Source organism: Engystomops pustulosus, chromosome 2, assembly GCF_040894005.1.
Source record: "Engystomops pustulosus chromosome 2, aEngPut4.maternal, whole genome shotgun sequence".
Classification (NCBI taxonomy): Eukaryota; Metazoa; Chordata; class Amphibia; order Anura; family Leptodactylidae; genus Engystomops; species Engystomops pustulosus.
In genome coordinates this window covers 209,208,442-209,225,790 of record NC_092412.1, presented here as the reverse complement: position 1 = coordinate 209,225,790, position 17,349 = coordinate 209,208,442, and the positions used below count along the sequence as shown (strand labels likewise).

The 17,349-nt window shown below is 40.4% G+C and overlaps 1 protein-coding gene and 1 long non-coding RNA gene across 4 annotated transcripts in view; one reads left to right on the top strand and one right to left on the bottom strand.

The window, feature by feature from the left end:
• Positions 1-5,891, top strand: part of PHKA2 (phosphorylase kinase regulatory subunit alpha 2) — an 88,639-nt gene extending 82,748 nt beyond the window's left edge. For 2 of the 3 annotated variants that reach the window (XM_072137946.1, XM_072137945.1), the window contains one exon: positions 12-5,891. In XM_072137946.1, the coding sequence (XP_071994047.1) occupies positions 12-185 (174 nt within the window). In that variant the 3' untranslated portion in view covers positions 186-5,891. The remainder of the gene's footprint in view (positions 1-11) is intronic. The other variant, XM_072137948.1, reaches the window with a different exon arrangement.
• A 4,777-nt stretch (positions 5,892-10,668) lies between these two features.
• LOC140116724 (uncharacterized) lies at positions 10,669-14,156 on the bottom strand. The gene is made up of 4 exons (XR_011852937.1): positions 14,081-14,156; positions 13,493-13,666; positions 11,764-11,928; positions 10,669-10,882 (listed from the first exon to the last, which is right to left on the bottom strand). It is a non-coding gene; the product is annotated as an uncharacterized lncRNA (long non-coding RNA).
• Between the last annotated feature and the right edge of the window lie 3,193 nt (positions 14,157-17,349).

Genomic DNA, 17,349 nt, shown 5'->3' with positions numbered 1-17,349 from the left:
TTCTTTAACAGAAAGCCCTGGGAGCTGGAGATTTTTACCTTGACCAGGATCCAGCAACTGGGATCTGCAACTATTTCTACGACAGTGCTCCTAGTGGGGCCTTTGGTACCATGACCTACTTGACCAAAGCTGTGGCCATTTACTTGCAGGACTTTTTACCAAGTTCTAGTTGTATGATGCAGTGAAATATCAGAGTGAAACCTAAAGGGGCAAATTTACTTAACCGGTCCCTCGGATTTCCCGAAAGAACATTGTCCAACGATAATGAAATTTGCCGCGATTTACTAAGATTGTGCGCCCGATATCCTGCATGTGTTGCTTCCCCGCTCAGGTCCGCCGGAGTTCACCATCTTCTTCCCGGTGCATGTAAGTGCATTGGATGCGACACAATTTGAATCTTAAATCCCGCGCTCAGTTTGAATCAGTCGGATTGTCCGACGGCCCGCCCTCCCCCCCCCCCATTTCTGTCGCATGAAAGCTGGCGCCACTGCGCCAAAATCTGATCTCGTGCGACACAATCTCCTGCTAAATCCATGTCACAGCAGCGCAACTCCTGAAAATATCGGGAAGTCCGACGGAAATGCGATCCGCGGACCCTTAGTAAATAAGCCCCAAAGTCTTGAACCAAATACTTGTGCTTCAGTTGCACAGATAGTTTGTTGGTAATTGGTCTCAATACTTAACAATCCAAGTAAAAGGGTTACTTCAAAATTACAGGCAAGTTTTTCCAGCTGGAATTTTATAATTATAGTTTAGACTGAAAACTATTATTATAAGTACACAGAGTTAGGATGTTAAAAGAAGAGAAAAAATATACACATTATATTTATTGTAATATACAGAATGCTTTTAGATCATAGTTTATTATTGAACTGTTTAATTTATTTGATTTGTGTTTTATCTAATAAAAATTCATCAGCCCTTTTTTAGAACAATGTGTTGTTCTATATCCTTATAGAATATTTTAAAATAATTTCAAGAGCGTGTTGTTTCCAATTGGGAGTATGTCACTGTGCTCTTACAATGTCCAGTTGTAAATGACAGTAAGAGGATTAAAGACACACCCCTTGACAACAGGTCAACTTGAATGGTTACACCCAGTTCCAGGAGGAATAACAGAGGAATTGCACAAAACATATTTGGGTCTAAATTATCTTTTTTTATATTTAGGTAATGCATTATTTTACCTGTCTTTCTTCATCATTATCATACCAATTGTTAAGCATAATTATCACATGACTTTTTTCTCAACTCCAGTGCTCAGATATCCACAAGAGGTCAGTCAATACTAAAAATTACCTGTGAGATACTTAGACATTTCTGAAACATGACCCATTGGTGGTATGTAACAGCTTGAATGAAGAAACAATAGGAAAAAGCTGAGCAAATGTGATGTCATGTTTAAGGGTTTGTCCACTTTCAGAAAATTAATATTGTTTGTGTAATGAAAAGGCTTAAACAGGAAGCTACAGTGTTTACTTCCTGTGCACTGACATGGGTCCATGGTCATGTGATGTCACACAGGTGCACGTCTTGATATACCACAGAGAGTAATCAGAGATATGTGTTCATCTGTGTCATATCACCATGGACCAGTTTTTATCCACATGAAGTAAACATTAAGCCCTTGATGCTCCGCTTGACAGAAATAGCGCCCAAGTGTCCGAAACGCGACTTTTACACCATTTTTCATCACATAACACATGGAATAAAGAGTGACAAAAATGGCATAAAGACCTCAAAATGGTAGCAATGAAAACATCGGCTCATTTTGCAAAAAATGACACCTCCCCCAGCTCCATGCACCAAAGTATGAAAAAGTTATTAGCGTCAGAAGATGGCGAAGATTTTTTTTTTTTCTTTTTTGTACACATCGTTTAACTTTTGAAAATGTGTTAAACCGCAATAAAACCTATATAAATTTGATATCACTGTGATTGTACCGAACCAAAGAATAAAGTAGAGGTGAAAGTCGTAAAACCTGAGCCCACAAGAACGTGACGCGAACATGTTTTTCTTACCAATTATTCCACATTTGGAATTTCCCAGTACACGGCATAGAATAACAAATAATGTGACAGAGAAATTAAATGTGTTACGCACAAAACAAGCCCTCACACAGCTCTGTATACGGAAAAATGAAAAAGTTATGGATTTGTGAAGGTGGAGAGCGAGAAATGAGAGAAAAAACACTGCGCCCTTAAGGGGTTAAAGCTTCCTGTTGAATGACAGAAAGGAGAGATCTCAAAAACCAAGAGGACTTGATGCAGAAAGTATTTTGGAAAATTGAGTAACTTTTCCATACACAAAAAACATCAATTATTTGCTGAAAGTGGACAACTCTTTAGATGACCAGCCATTATGTTTCAGAAAGTAGAAAGTGTCACAGTGAAAGCAGGTTACTAAAAGCCTTTATAATGTAGAGCTCAAGTGCATAAAACAGGGCTCTGTAAAAGTTGGAGATATTATTTTAGTGCAGTTGAAGGCAATAATAGATGTTACCATCCATTTTAGAGAATTTTCTAGGAAACTCTAAATATCACTTATTTTTAAGCAGTTGACAGGGCTGCTCTCTACCATTCGGGTCCTTGATAACACATTGTGACAATCTATCAAGTTTGGAACCCAATTAGCCCATAATTGTACCTGAGTCATTCATGGGAGGACAAATCTCTATTCTCTCACACAGATTTCTGCAAATAGCACAGAGCTGCTGCTGAATACCTTCTCTGCTAATAGGGTTGTATAACATCACGCTGGGCTCACTACTGAAGACCCTTTTCCTCTAATCAAACCAGCATGTAGATTCTGTAGCATGTTCATGGAACTAGAAAAGACTGGGCCCCACAGTAAGATTTGGCTGGGCCCCTCACACTTAAAGGAAATTTTGCATTAAAATGAAGCATGGATACAGCAGGGGCACTTACTCATAAATCCAGGCACTGTGGTAATCTGTTTATGTTTGTAATCCATGGCCTCCATGCTTCTAAAATCAACTTAAAATTTTTTCTTATGAGCCTGAAGGTGTTACCAGAACCTCTCTGTGTTGTAGCTTCACAGGCTGTTAAACTGACTCTCCCTCCCTCTGTCTACTCTAATCTTACTGCAGCAGAACGAGTTTTAGCACACAGTGTGAGGGAGAATTGTTCCCTGCACAGTGTAACAACGTGTAAAGCTGCAGCCTGTGAAGGGCTCTGTAACACTTCAGGGTCATTGTCCAAAAAAGGTCAGGACGGTGAAATATCTTGCAAAATACACATCAGATAAAAAACTAAAAATATATATGTATTTTAAATCTACCAAGAATACCAAACTTGGCCTTGGCGTGGGGGCAACCTACATTGATTTGACCTAGGTCTTTTTCAGTTTTGGTGGCAGGTGGCACTGTAATTGGGAAAAATTTAAATGTGTACAAAAACTTTGAAAACGGGGATATTTTGATAAATACACATCAGATCCAATATCTAAAATTAGACAAATGCAATATTTTTCCAAAAGGTATCCAATGTTACCAAATTCAAGCACTTATTTGATAATTGAAAGCTTTCTAGGCAACAAGAAAAATCCCCATCTTCAGAGGGAAGGTGAGTTCAGTTTAAGGGGTTGTTTGTCTTTTTGAAAAACTTAGCAGATGTCTGCAACACCATGGTCCATCGAAGCTATGTCCCAGTTCGTTTACAGGGGCAATTCTCCAGCAACTTCGCTGGCCTGGCGCTCCCACCGATATCCTCTCCGAGCGCCTAATACAGACCAGAGGAGGTGAGTAAAGGTTTATTTTATGTGAAAGCCCTCCCCAGTTTTTCTGCTAAGTTTTTTCAAATAATCAGACAACTCCTTTAATCAAGCTCTTCAATGTGTGAGGAGCACCCCAAAAAGTACAGAAAACTAGTACAGTCCGCGTCATTGTTCCTAGGTTACGCTGAATTTAATTTCATAACTAGCATATAAAATTTGATTGTTGCCAATTACAGCGCCATCTGTCAATGAAAATTACTTGAATCGTAGATTTATTCAATGTAATCTTTCCTGGGGAATCAAATCTGCAGTAAAAAAAAAAGGGGGTGTCCCCGCTTCACCCCAAGGGGTAGGTAGCCGAGTTTGGTATCATACAGATTTTTGGTAAATATTTGACACATATGTTTTTAGTGTTTCGATCCGATGTGTATCTCTCAAGATATTCCACTGTCCCAACCTTTTTGTTACATCCTGTAAATATATATATATATATAAAGGGCAACACCTATAGAAAAAAACTTGTGCTAGGACAAATTAAATATACAACTTTATCTTTATTAACTTAAAGAATAATTTGAAAACTAATACAAAGTGAGATAAAAGTGGTGTAGTTGGTGAAGACTCTGCTTTCTTTTTTATTCTATTTCCCTTTGTCTGGTTTGGGTATAACGGTATATCTTTGTAGATACTACATCTGGTAATTTTATTACCCTTGCTAAAGCATTTGCACTTTATATTTGCAGCTATTGCATGATTGCTTTATACTGTGTGTGTGGCCTATTCATAGCAGTAATTTTATACTATATCCGCTTTCCTTTTTTGTTGGATTTTACATGGAGTCATCAATTAAGATGAATTTATATATTTAATTTGGTCCAGGCAATTTTTTCTGTTTGTGTTACAGTTTTGTAACATGATTTGTGGTTTGTGCCCATTTGTCCTGAACATGCGAGTACCAGTGACGATAATAAAGATTGCCCCAGTAACAATAGGGCCTACTTTGAGTTTTTTTGGCAGTCGGCTCACACATGGGGCTGTGGAAACAACGGCCGTGTGTGTGAATCCATAGAGATACATGGGACTGTGTGCAAACAATGGATAGCACATGAAAAGCACAAACCTGTGAAAATGAGATATGGTCTTACTGCTTACTTGTCTTCCTGATACCGGATGGTGCTGCCTCTGCCATATTACTGTGATAGGTCAGTAGCCCTGAAGTGAATATTCTTATGGCTGAAAACCATGTACATTAGTGGATGCTGCAGCTCTATGTGTCCGTTCTGATTGTTTCCTGCTAGCTGTATTGGTACAAAAGCTATCAAATGTATTTCTGCAATATGAATGTGTTTTCTTTCCGAAGAGCTTACATACTAGTCAATTGCATGTAGTCTGTGGCAGCAATATTAATACAAATAGCCCTATCTGCATCGGCTCGATACTCCGTTTGGTGTTATGAGGTATTGTATGTAATCATTGTACTCACATCTTAATCTAAACACTTGTATTATGTTTTAAAATGTGTTTTTTTAAGTTCTATTATAAAATGAATTTTTTTGAAGATGCTTATACCAAGATGATTTACTGTAAAGATGCCCTTTTTTACCATGGTCGTGTGTCATCTTGAAAAGTCTTAAAGGAGTTGAACCCAGACACATTTTAACTTTTTTTTTATTATTAAATTATACATAAAAAATAGGCAACTAGTGTCTTTGTCTAAAAGAAACACAACAGGTTTGGTTCATATGAATTAGTACTGAGATCATGTATTTTATTAGGTTATTATTTCCTGCTCCTTTGGCAGAACTTACTCATTGACGCTGATGCACTTTCGGGCCTATGTGACACTCTGAAGCCTGTATCCCACGAGTTCATTCTGACAGAATCACTCTGCACCTGTGCGATTCACTGGACCTAGAAGCATAGAACTTAGCTCAGCAGGTCCGATCAGTGACTATAGCTTTTATCTGGTAAATCCAGAACATGCACATGGAGTAATTTTGTCATGAACTCACTCGTGTGCAACAGATATTAGTGTGTAAAGACACTAAAGCAGGGGTCTCAAACTGCGGCCCGCGGGACAACATTTTGCGGCCCCCACCTGGAAAAGCACCGCCCGCCGTGTATTCACGGCGGCGGTCGGGTCGCGCTGCATGGAGAGGGCTCACGGGCTGAGCCCTCTCCATAGCCGGTAAGTCTTTGCTGCATATTGCAGCAAAGGCTTACCGGTAACACCCGCGATCGGTGCTAGCACCGATCGCGGGTGCTTTCACAGCGATGGCTGCCGGCAAAGCTGCCGGCAGCCTCAAAAAGATAGCGGCGCATGGGCGCCGCCATCTTACCTGGGATCGCCGCTCCCCCGGGGGCAGCGATCCGTCTCCATGGTCTTCCATAGACCCGAGGCTATTTCGTTTTAACCCCTTCATTACAATGTGCTGATAGCACATTGTAATGAATGAGGAGGAAAATCCCCATATACTGCCATACTGTAGTATGGCAATATATGATAGGATCGATCAGACAACCTAGGGTTAAAGTACCCTAGGGAGTCTGAAAAATAGTATAAATAAAAATAAAAAAAAGTTTTTTAAAAAAAAATTATAATAAAAAAACATTAAATTTCAAATCACCCCCCTTTCCCTAGAACTGACATAAATATAAATAAACAGTAAAAATCATAAACACATCAGGTATCGACGCGTCCGAAAATGCCCGATCTATCAAAATATGATAACGTTTTTTACAATGCGTTTAACCCCGTTACGGAAAATAGCGCCCAAAGTCGAAAATGGCACTTTTTTGCCATTTTGAAAAATATAAAAAAATCTATAAAAAGTGATCAAAAGGTCGTACAGTCCTAAAAATGATATAATTGAAAATATTGTCATATTTCGCAAAAAATGACACCACCCACAGCTCCGTACACCAAAGTATAAAAAAGTTATTAGCGCCAGAAGTTGGCAAAATCAAAAAAATAATTTTTGTACAGGTTTTAATTTTTGTAAATGTATGAAAACATTATAAAACCTATACAAATTTGGTATCCCCTTAATCGTACCGACCCAAAGAATAAAGTAGACATGTCATTTGGGGCGCTCAGTGAAAGACGTAATATCCAAGCCCACAAGAAAATGCATTTTCATTGCATTTGGAATTTTTTTCCCGCTTCCGAGTACATGGCATGGAATATTTAATACCATCACTATGAAGTGCAATTTGTTACGCAGAAAACAAGCCGTCACACAGCTCTTTACGTGTAAAAATAAAAAAGTTATAGATTTTTGAAGGTGGGGAGTGAAAAATGGACATGAAAAAACAGGAAAGGGCCCGTAACCGGTTAATCCCCTTCCCTCCGGTACTTGAAAAAGATGAAGTCGCCGCTCTGAACGCACTTGGTGCAAGTCAGAGCGGCGACTTCATCTTCTTCGATGGGAGGGACACGGGGAGGCAAGTACCGGGGGGGAGGGGGGGATGGAGTGTCCCTGACTGGGCTCAGTGCGGTAGGAGCTTGGGACCCCTCGGTGCACAGGACACGTTCATAGAGAAAACACGTCTCCCAGCTTGGGGCTTTCCTTGCGCTGGGAGACGCTATGACATTTGAATCTGAATAATGATATTTTGTAGGCGCATTTTGTGTGGAAAACTTGATGCGGCCCAGCCTTACCCAGAATCTACCTCCAGCGGCCCCCAGGTAAATTGAGTTTGAGACCCCTGCACTAAAGGAAGCGCTTAGTAAAAAGCAAAACATGACTGTGGATCAGCTCTGTAATAATGGCAGCACTGTGACACCACTTTAAAGGGGTTGGTGGTGTGGGGGGCAGGATATTAGGTACGTCTATTAATAGTTCTGCTCCATTCTTACGCTATGTAAAGTGAAGCCTCCTGTCTTTTACCTCATCATCCGTACATTCCTGTCAATAAAATGGCTGCAGGTGGAGGGTCATGTGATATCTATCTGTCCATGAGCAGTTGCCCTGCCAGGACCTTATGATAGTATTCATGAATATAAGATCAAGGCCCTGGCAGGGCGATTGTTCATGGACAAATAGAGATCACATGACCCTTCATCTGCGGCCATTTTAAGGACAGGAATGTCTGGCTGATGAGGTAAAAGAAGGTAAAAGACAGGAGGCTTCAAATGGCCAGCCCCTCTGATATACATTTTATTATAGACTTAATACATAAAATGATAAAAGATACATCTGTACTTATGAATTTTTATCCAATTTCTGTTTGTTACAAATAGGTTAGATCATAACCTCCTGTACGCTATACAGTGACAATGAATGTAGAACACTGAACTGCTGGTATATATTTATTGTAAATTGAATGTGTGAAGAAATAAAGAATAAAAATGTATTTTATCTAGTGAACATTTCATATGGCATGTACTGTATGTATTGCTTGTTCTCTTTACTTGCTGAAACGTGTGTATGTTTTTTCCATTTTCTTACAGTTTACCATAAAGCAATATTCCTTAACACTGTGTTTAGTCTTATTTAAATACATGAAGGTACATAAATATAAATATATATTTCAAAAACTTGGCACGCTATTCCTGGCAAATTTCTCAAATTTGGAGAATCTTCCGATTTTGACAAAAAGACTTTTTAGTCAACCCTTTGTACTTTCTAAAAAGTTGCAAATTTAGGTGCAAATCCACAGTAGTCCCACTGTGGCATAGAAATAACATAGGAACTACTTGCATCCCATTTTTTTTTATTCACAAATCCACTTTAGACATTTGCGCAATTCTGTTGTGATTTTCACCAAAAACCTTGCAGCACATTTATCAAAGTTTTCAGAAAATTTTTAGACACTTTTGCAACTGTTGCAGCAAGACTGTATGTCCTCAGTAAAAGGGGTGTGATCTCTGTTAGAATGGGCAAGATTTGCCAAAAAATCCTGACAAAAATGCAGAATGTTCTACAATTCTTTTATTTTTATATAGTGCACACAGATTACACAGCGCTGCACAGAGCTTTCCAAATCAGTCCCTGTCCCCATGGGGCTCACATTCTAATCAACCTACCAGTATGTTTTTGGAGTGCGGGAGGAAACCCACGCAAACATGGAGAGAACATACAAATGCTTTGCAGATGTTCCCCTGGATGGGACCTGTACCCGGGACCCCAGCACTACAAGGCTGTAGTGCTAACCACTGAGCCACCGTGCTGCCCGAGGTAACACTTAACCGTCTGAAACTACACCAGATTTATCTTCCATTAGCCGGCACTGTGATAACTCTTTTAACTGAATTGTCACAAATAATACTGTTTTAGGCCTCCTGGAAATGGCTGGTAGCGGTGGTCGTGAGCTGTCCAAAAACATAGCAGCTAGCTCACGACCCCATTATGCATGGACACAATATAGTGAGCACTATATGGGGTCATTTATCTTATCTCTGTATGTTTTGGCTAATTTTTCTGTCTGCTTCTTTGGTAATTTGTTAATCTCACCTTATCCTAGTGTTAAATGGATTATTTCAGATTTTTCTTTTTGGAGACATTTGTTACAAATGTCGTAAGTAATTTCTTTCCATTTTTCCTTAAGTATGGTTTCATCTGGAGACAAAAAATGTCGCAAAAATTACACAGTTTGAAATGATAAATGTGATTTGCGCCATTTAGCACATCTGGAATAGAAGGTAAATGTGTCTTACTGCCTAACAACAAATGTCCGGTGGGCATTTCAAAATGTCCCCAAAAAGGCTTCACCAGAGGGCAGTGGGGTCCGTCTAACTAGGGGTCGTCTGTAAGTCGGGTGTCCTTAAGTAGCGGACCATTTGTATGTTTGGTGTTGAAACAATTGTGGATACTGAAAATTTAGTACTAGCCTTCACAAACAGGAGGAAGTCCACTCCACTCTCCATCATCCTTGCAAAAACTAAGCACATCTCCTGCAGACATTGTGTAGCCTGGATAACACATGTACTGTATGTAATAAGGATATTGGTTTGGAAGTGGATCCCTTACTGTAAGAAAACGGAAGGTTCCGTGAATGGGAAGTGGGGGGTAAACACATGGGACTCTTCTTTTAAAGGCTGTTTTATGTATTACAAGATTCTTATGGCTTCTCCTGGGATGACTTGTGATGGCAGTTATTGTAGATGTAGCTCCTGGACCACTTGGGCTGTAAGTCTTTACATTGGAAATTGTAGACAAGGTTTCAGTGTGAATCTGAGCTTCTTTGTATTTCAGAGTGGTAGAAGTGACTTTTTGTCCATTTTTGATGCTCTCCTGATCAGCTTCTACATTTGAAAGCTCTAGCTTAGCTATGGGAGTTGTTTGAACTTGAACAGATGAAGTATGATAATGGTCCATCAATGATGATGTGATGGTGGTCCACATTTGTGCTGGAGTGGTTGCATTTGCTACAGTCTCGACATAGGTGTCTTTAGAAAAGTTCGGGGTGTTTGTAATTATTTGAGATTTATTGTAGGGTTTGGTTGGAGGAGGGATCGTCTTTGAAATTGTTTCAAATGCAACAACCGATAAACTAGTAGGATCATTGTCTGAACTCAAAGTTGTCTCATTTTCTGAGAGTGTACTTAGATTTTTAGATTGGATATGTTGGGTTGCCTGAGTAATAGTTATTGTTGTCCTTTGACTACCGATATGTGAGCTGTTTGTAGCATTTTTATAGGTTTGCCTCCTCCGGTAATCCGTAAAATCAAATGATCTTGGTGTCGTGCTATGATACAATTTTGTAAAATTGTAAAAATCTTTTATTTGTGGTGTTCCTTTTATTTTTTGTATTATTTTTGAGGTTTGCATTTGGTAAGCAGCAGAAGGCCAACTATCCCAACCAGTGACAGCTTTTGTTATATCAGGTGGCTTTGTATGATTTTCAGGTGTAGATATTGACTTTACAGCTTTCGATGCTTTAATAGATTGTTGACTTGACTTTTTCTCCTGTTCAAATATCAGGAATGTTTTTGGTGATTGTAACTGTCTCTGACGTTCCCACGCCTTTAATAAATTTGTTGAATCTTTTTCTTTTCTGGAATTTTCTACGTTATCTTTCCGTTTTTCCGTGATGTTAAAATGAACCCCCATTGGCTCTCGTTTTAACAATGCATTTCCAATTACAAACATAATTTCTGTCTCTGAATTCTTCTTTAGTAAGCTGGTATCCATCATATCCATCTCTGGAAATAAAAATTCTAAATTATATCAAGAATCATGTTCTGTTAAAAAAAAATATATATATATGCCATCCTATTATACTAGGAAAACTGTGATTACTATGTTGAAAAATAGACAATGGGGGCATCCATTATTGGCTTTATGCCATTTTTTTCCTGTGTCTTTTTTTGTTGTTCTTTGCAACATGTGCCCCATATTGATGATGTGTCGGTGCCACAATTTAGCTTCTTTTCTGACCCTCCTGCCTTTTATTGTTTTGTCTCTCATTTTGGATGTGGCTCTTCAATCCCCACACTTTTCCTGCACTTCTTGTTTCCTGACACTCACTGAAATTTTTGGCTCATAATTAGATCACCAAAAAGCAATTCTACCAACTTCTAAACCTCTCCATGAATGTGGTTTGACATTTTGTTTTTAGGGTGCGCCAAATACATTAAGGCCGTGGGCCACAATATAATATCACAATGCAAATAAAAAATCAACTAGCACCAAAAATAATGAATGCCCGCCAAAGAATCTAAATAAGTTCTGTTCACACTTCCATTGATCAGCAATGTGTGCTGCCCATGTTCTCCACAGACGGCACATGATCGATATATATGGTGGTCTTGTGCCATGAGTTTAAAAACAGGTCGACCATTTTTTTTTTAGTTCCAATATCTCAAGAAATACACACATTGCATGTCTTTAATAAATGTGAATACGGATTAATATTGATGGAGTGTAGTGACTGTACTGGATTCTAATGGACACTGTGTTTTTGCCATTATAAGTGTTGGTCTCAAAGATAGCATAAAGCTTCATGGAAACCGACTAATAAATGTGAAAAGTCCTTAGGGCTGCAGGACCAATTCTATACAACACTAGTTCACATTTATAGTACCTCTACATATGGGAATTGTGCTGTTCCACTTCTTTCCATCACAATAGATCAAAGAAGATCCGATAAGTCTGTATCCTCTTTTACACATGACGGTCACAACAGCATTGTTGTGAGTTACTTGAATACTTCCATGAACAACACCAGAAGGTATGTGGCAACCGTTAGCTAGAAAAGTAAGAGAATAAAATAAAGAGACACAATCCAGCTAGTAAAAATAGAGATGAAAGAGGATCTGTCACCTTTTATAATATGTCTTTGGGCTAAACCACACAGTCAGTGATCAGCAGGGGCGCACCTGCCATGAGGCGAGTTGAGAATCTCGCCTCAGGCGGCGCGCCACCTGCTGGACAAGGGGCGGCATTGTGCGCCCGGCCGTCCATGCTACCACCCGCCAGTCTGCCTATGCTGCCGCTGGAACCCCCACCCGTGCTGCCGCCAACCGGACCTTGCTGCCGCCCGCCGGCCTGTCCTGCCGTCCACCTGACCACCATCCCAGGCTGACACCCCCTCTGCTCTGTTCCGCTCCGCTTCCCCCCTCTCCTCCACTCTGCTCCGTTCCGCTCCCTCTGTCCCGTTCATATCCGCTCTCCCCCTCCTCTGCTCCGCCCCCCCTCTCCTCCACTCTGCTCCGCTCCTTCTGTCCCTTTCATCTCCGCTTCCTCCACTCTGCTCTGTTCCGCTCCCTCTGTCCCGTTCATATCCACTCTCCCCCTCCTCCGCTCGGCTCCCCCTTCTCCTCCACTCTGTTCCGCTCCTTCTGTCCCTTTCATCTCCGCTTCCTCCGCTATGCTCCGCTCCGTCCTCCCCCCCTCCTCCGCTCCGTCCTTGCATCATATCGATCTGTGATGCAAGGAGTTCCTGCTTCCCCCACTAAACAGCACCCCCCACTCAATTGTAGTATCGGCGCTACTGTATGTATATGTGTATGAATCTTTTAACCCCTTCAGGACTAAGCTAGACTAGTTCATGGGGAACATATACTTACCCGGTCCCTCGGAGTTCCCAAAAGTGCATTTTCCGTCCAGAATGCACTGTGCCGTGATTCACTTAGATTGTGCGCCCGATTTCCTGCATCTGTCGCTTCCCCACTCAGGTCCGCCGGAGTTCACCATCTTCTCCTTGTGCATGTAAGTACTTGGCTTGCGACACAATTTTGAAGTTAAATCCCGCGGTTCGTCCAAATCCATCGGATCGCCCGACGGCCCACCACCCAATTTGTGTTGCATGAATGCTGGCGCGATTGCGCCAAAAAACCCTTTTAGATCCCTGTCCCAGGGGCGCAAAATGGAAATCGTCGGGATGTCCGGCGAAAGTGCGGTCCGTGGGGGCCTTAGTAAATGAGCCCCTATATGTTTTCCCCCTACTTCTAAAAGTGATTTTCATTATTTTACATTTACAGAGCCACATATGGGCTTCTTATCCATGGGACAAACTGTACTTTCTAATGGCACCATTTGATATTCTGCGCTATGAGAAGCGGGAAACAAAATGCTGTGAGATTGACATAAAAAGGCAGCTACACCATTTTTAGCTTTTATAAATGGGCTGCATAATATTTAAATACTAACGCATAATTTCCATTCTAATTGTATGCCAGTTTGGGAGGTCGGTCCATCAGACAGAACGGGTCTGGTCACAACCTTGTACGGCTGTTAGACATCTTCAAGTTTTGTTACTTGACCGCAATAGTTTATCTAATCTATTTATTATAATTCAGAATGTGACCCACCTACACACACAGGCGCGGGTTTTCTCCATCTTCCTTGAATGCAGCTGCTACTGACATGTCCCAGTAGACTGTATCCAGGATTACATGCAAAATTAGCATAAATTCCTCCATAGCGGAAAAAAGTTCTTCCATTCACCAGTTGTCCAAGACCAGCACAGGCGGCTGATGAAGATACTAAAAGACAAATATGCACTGAAGTGTGAAAAAGCCCCTTGAAAATAATGGTTCAGTGGAGCCAGGAATAGAAAACGAATCTGTACGTGTCCATAGGCCAAAATGGGTTCAGTGAAAAATAAATGATGTGAACCCACCCCCCCCCCCCCTTCCCCACAAAAAACTCATTTTCACCGGGGGCCACATCAGCCTTATGGTTGCCTTAAAAGAATGTCATTTTAGTACCGTGAAAATGTAGATACTTCTTAACAGTTAGGTGAGCTGTTTAGTAGTTACATTAATACAGCAATACCATCACAATGAGCCCTTTGAGAGCAACCAGAAAGGTGAACATATTGTTAAAAACAATCTGAGAAACTATCAAATTACAAGCACAGCAATTCAGCTATATGAAAATTAAAGTTTTAGACTTACCTATTTTGTTTTCTGATCATCTATCACAGGGGTAGGCCAGTATCCATCTCTCACAAGGGTAACTCAGGTAACCATCTGTCACAGTTGTGGCCCAGGTATCCATCTCTCACAAGGGTATCCCAGGTAGCCATCTGTCACAGGGGTAGCCCAGGTAGCCATCTGTCACAGGGGTAGCCCAGGTAGCCATCTCTAACATGGGTAGCCCAGGTAGCCATCTCTCACAGGGGTAGTCCAGGTAGCCATCTCTCACAGGGGTAGCCAGGTAGCCATCTCTCACAGGGGTAACCATCTCTCACAGAAGTCCAGTAGCAATCTCTCACAGGCGTAGCCATTGGGGTGTGGCTATTGCCTTTATATGAAATTGGGGTGTGGCTACTGTCTGTATATGTATACCGACCTTGTAATAGACCGGCAGTAGCCACACCCCTATTTAATATACAGACAGTATCCACAGTGATGAGGCAGGTGTATCCTTCAGCACTAGTTACCGCCTCACTACCTGGGAGTGCCCGTAGTACAGGTCCAGTGTGGAGCCATGTAGGTACCCCTGTACTTATCTACTTTGTGTACCTCTGATGGAGCGCAGTAGGCACCGAGGCAGCGTTTTGGCGGGGATACGGAGCGGTGATGAGGGGTAGGTGCGCCGCACAGCCAAAGCGAGGTAAAAGTGGCTCAGCTGTGACGTTAATGCGTAAGTAGCGCAGCACGGCATACCTACACATTAAATTCAATGCAAGCGCGCTCAGCTGGTGTTGTAGTGGCTGAGACAGTGACTATGCGCCAGCAGGTGTCGGGCCAGTCAACACAAGGCCGCTGGCTTTTGACACCTGTGGATTAAAGGAAACCTGTGAGATGCTTTTATCCCTGTAAACTAGCCTCAAGATGTATTAATGACTTTTCCTATGATGTCATTAATAATCATTCTGCTACTGAAAAGTGCTATGGATTGTTTGTGAGGGATGTCAGGAGACATCCAAAAACAATATGGTACCATAACTTAAATTTGCAAAGGCGTTTCTAAATATGCCTTTGGAAAGTAAAGACCAGACCAATGAAGAGCCAAACTGCACAATGCAAAATACAGCAAATCGGCATAAACATCACATACCAACAGTCAAGCACAGAAGTGGTGGGTTATTGAATGGGCTTGTATTGGAGGCACAAGACTTTTTAGTCATTAAGTCAACAGTCAATTCCTCTCCCAATAGTGACGTATTCTACAGTCAATTTCAATTTTTTTTGTTTTATACGCCTTTGTGTAAATGTTGCACATCTATTTTAGAGTTGAAGAAACATGTTTCTGATCATTGTATTACAAAGAGTGACAAATGTCTCCACTTTTGCGTCTCCTAGGAACAATGATTTCAATTGGATATTCCCAGAAATATTTATTACCAATTTTTGCCCCCTTCATAGTAGCTTCAGTCATCACAGGGTATTAAGCCAAAACATATGTTTTTAGAGAAGAAAAGAACTGACCAAACAACAAACAACCTTTTCATTGGCTGATGTAGGTTTGCTTATTCGTTGGTTGATTGCTAGTACCTACATGATGCAATAAGTGTAGTGAATGGTACTCCTGAATTTAACAAATCAGGAATAAACATTCATGGGTACATGCAGTCTTGATCAATGCCATCCCATGTAGATAGGCCTTGATGCTCTGAAATTCTTATTTTATGATGAAAGGGACTAACGTTGCTTAAACTATTGTTAGATCATAACTGTTTTTCCGGTCAATTATGATTTAACAATAATTTACTTTATTTTTTAAATATATCATTTATTTATTTATTTAATACATATTTTTAGAACTGTACTAAGAAATGAATTTTTTTTTTTTACAATAGGTAACATTTTAGGTAAGTAAAAAAAACACTGGTGAAAAAAAGGATAAAACTACTCACTGTACTTCATCCTGAATATGCACAACATCAGAAGGAAGCGGGATGCCTTTATATAAAAGGCAAATTCCATCATTGCTGGTCTTGGTTCAAATATTTACTACAACATTCCGAGCTTCACATTGAGGATACAATACATTGAGAAGACGCACATATTCCAAGCATGGTGAGAAAGGGCCAGTCTTGATTCCTTGCTCCTAGCTGGTTGCTTGGCTTCTTGTGGCTCTGAAGTGTATGTTCTCAGGTACTGTCTAATGTATAATGAGCTGCCTAACGTAGTTCCCATAATAAATATCTGCAACCTTCCCCCACCTGTGACAGTCTGGTAATAAAGTAGAAACCCCTCCAGGCAGTACTTCTAACACTGGCTGTTTTTTGTACACATACCATTGTAAATTACATGCTTTGAATACAGCTAAAAACAATTGTCTTTATATAAAAATATATTAATATAACCAGTAATTAATGAATGTCATATCATATATTTGTTAATTGATCTCACCTAATGTTATTAGCAAAAATGCCCTATATTCTACTCTGCAACTCTAGTACACACCTCAAGAAATATAAACATTGCACCTGTTGTATTTCTTTTTTGCTGTAGATGACATTGTGAACAATGTTCACATTATTTGTGGAGCTTTCTTGAAAAAAATAATTGTGTTTTTAATGTATATTGTTTAAAGGAGCATTCCTATCACATCATTTTAGTATATTACTAGGAGAAAAAGAAGGTGGCTTTAATTGGCAAAAGTTAAGAGAACTCATAGTCCCTGACCCTATTCAAAATCCTCTCACTCAGGTAAACCAGTTGTATACACTGTACTGAAGAGATGCAACAATGTAGAAATAGCACTGTCTACAGTTGGGATTCTGTTCCTTCTGGAATAGATATACTGGTTTGGCTTTAATCCCGCATCATGTCATTTAGCTTTCTGAAAGTCATGCTTGATGGTAAGGTGACAAAAGAGCCGTGGTTTTCCTTGCCACATCCTGGAAAACCTAGTTGCATATTTTGCCAGAATCCCCCTAGTGGAGCATCCATGGCTATAAGTCTCCACCTGGAAGGCAATCTTATTTGTTAGTCTGATGATCTGGCATAGTTTAAAGGGGTTGGCCACTTTACATCAAGTTTTTCAGTAAAGTGTGGTTGGAACGATATTCGGTATTTACCAGTATACATCTAGTAATAGTTCTGCACTGATTTCTATACATGTAAAGTAAAGTCCCCTAGTTCTGTTTAGCATGTTTTACCCCATCAGCTTATATTTCTGTCCAGGGAGGATCATGTGATCCTTTCAAGACCTTAAATAAAATCTACCACTCGGGTAGACGTGATTTGCACTATAAACACTTACACGTGGG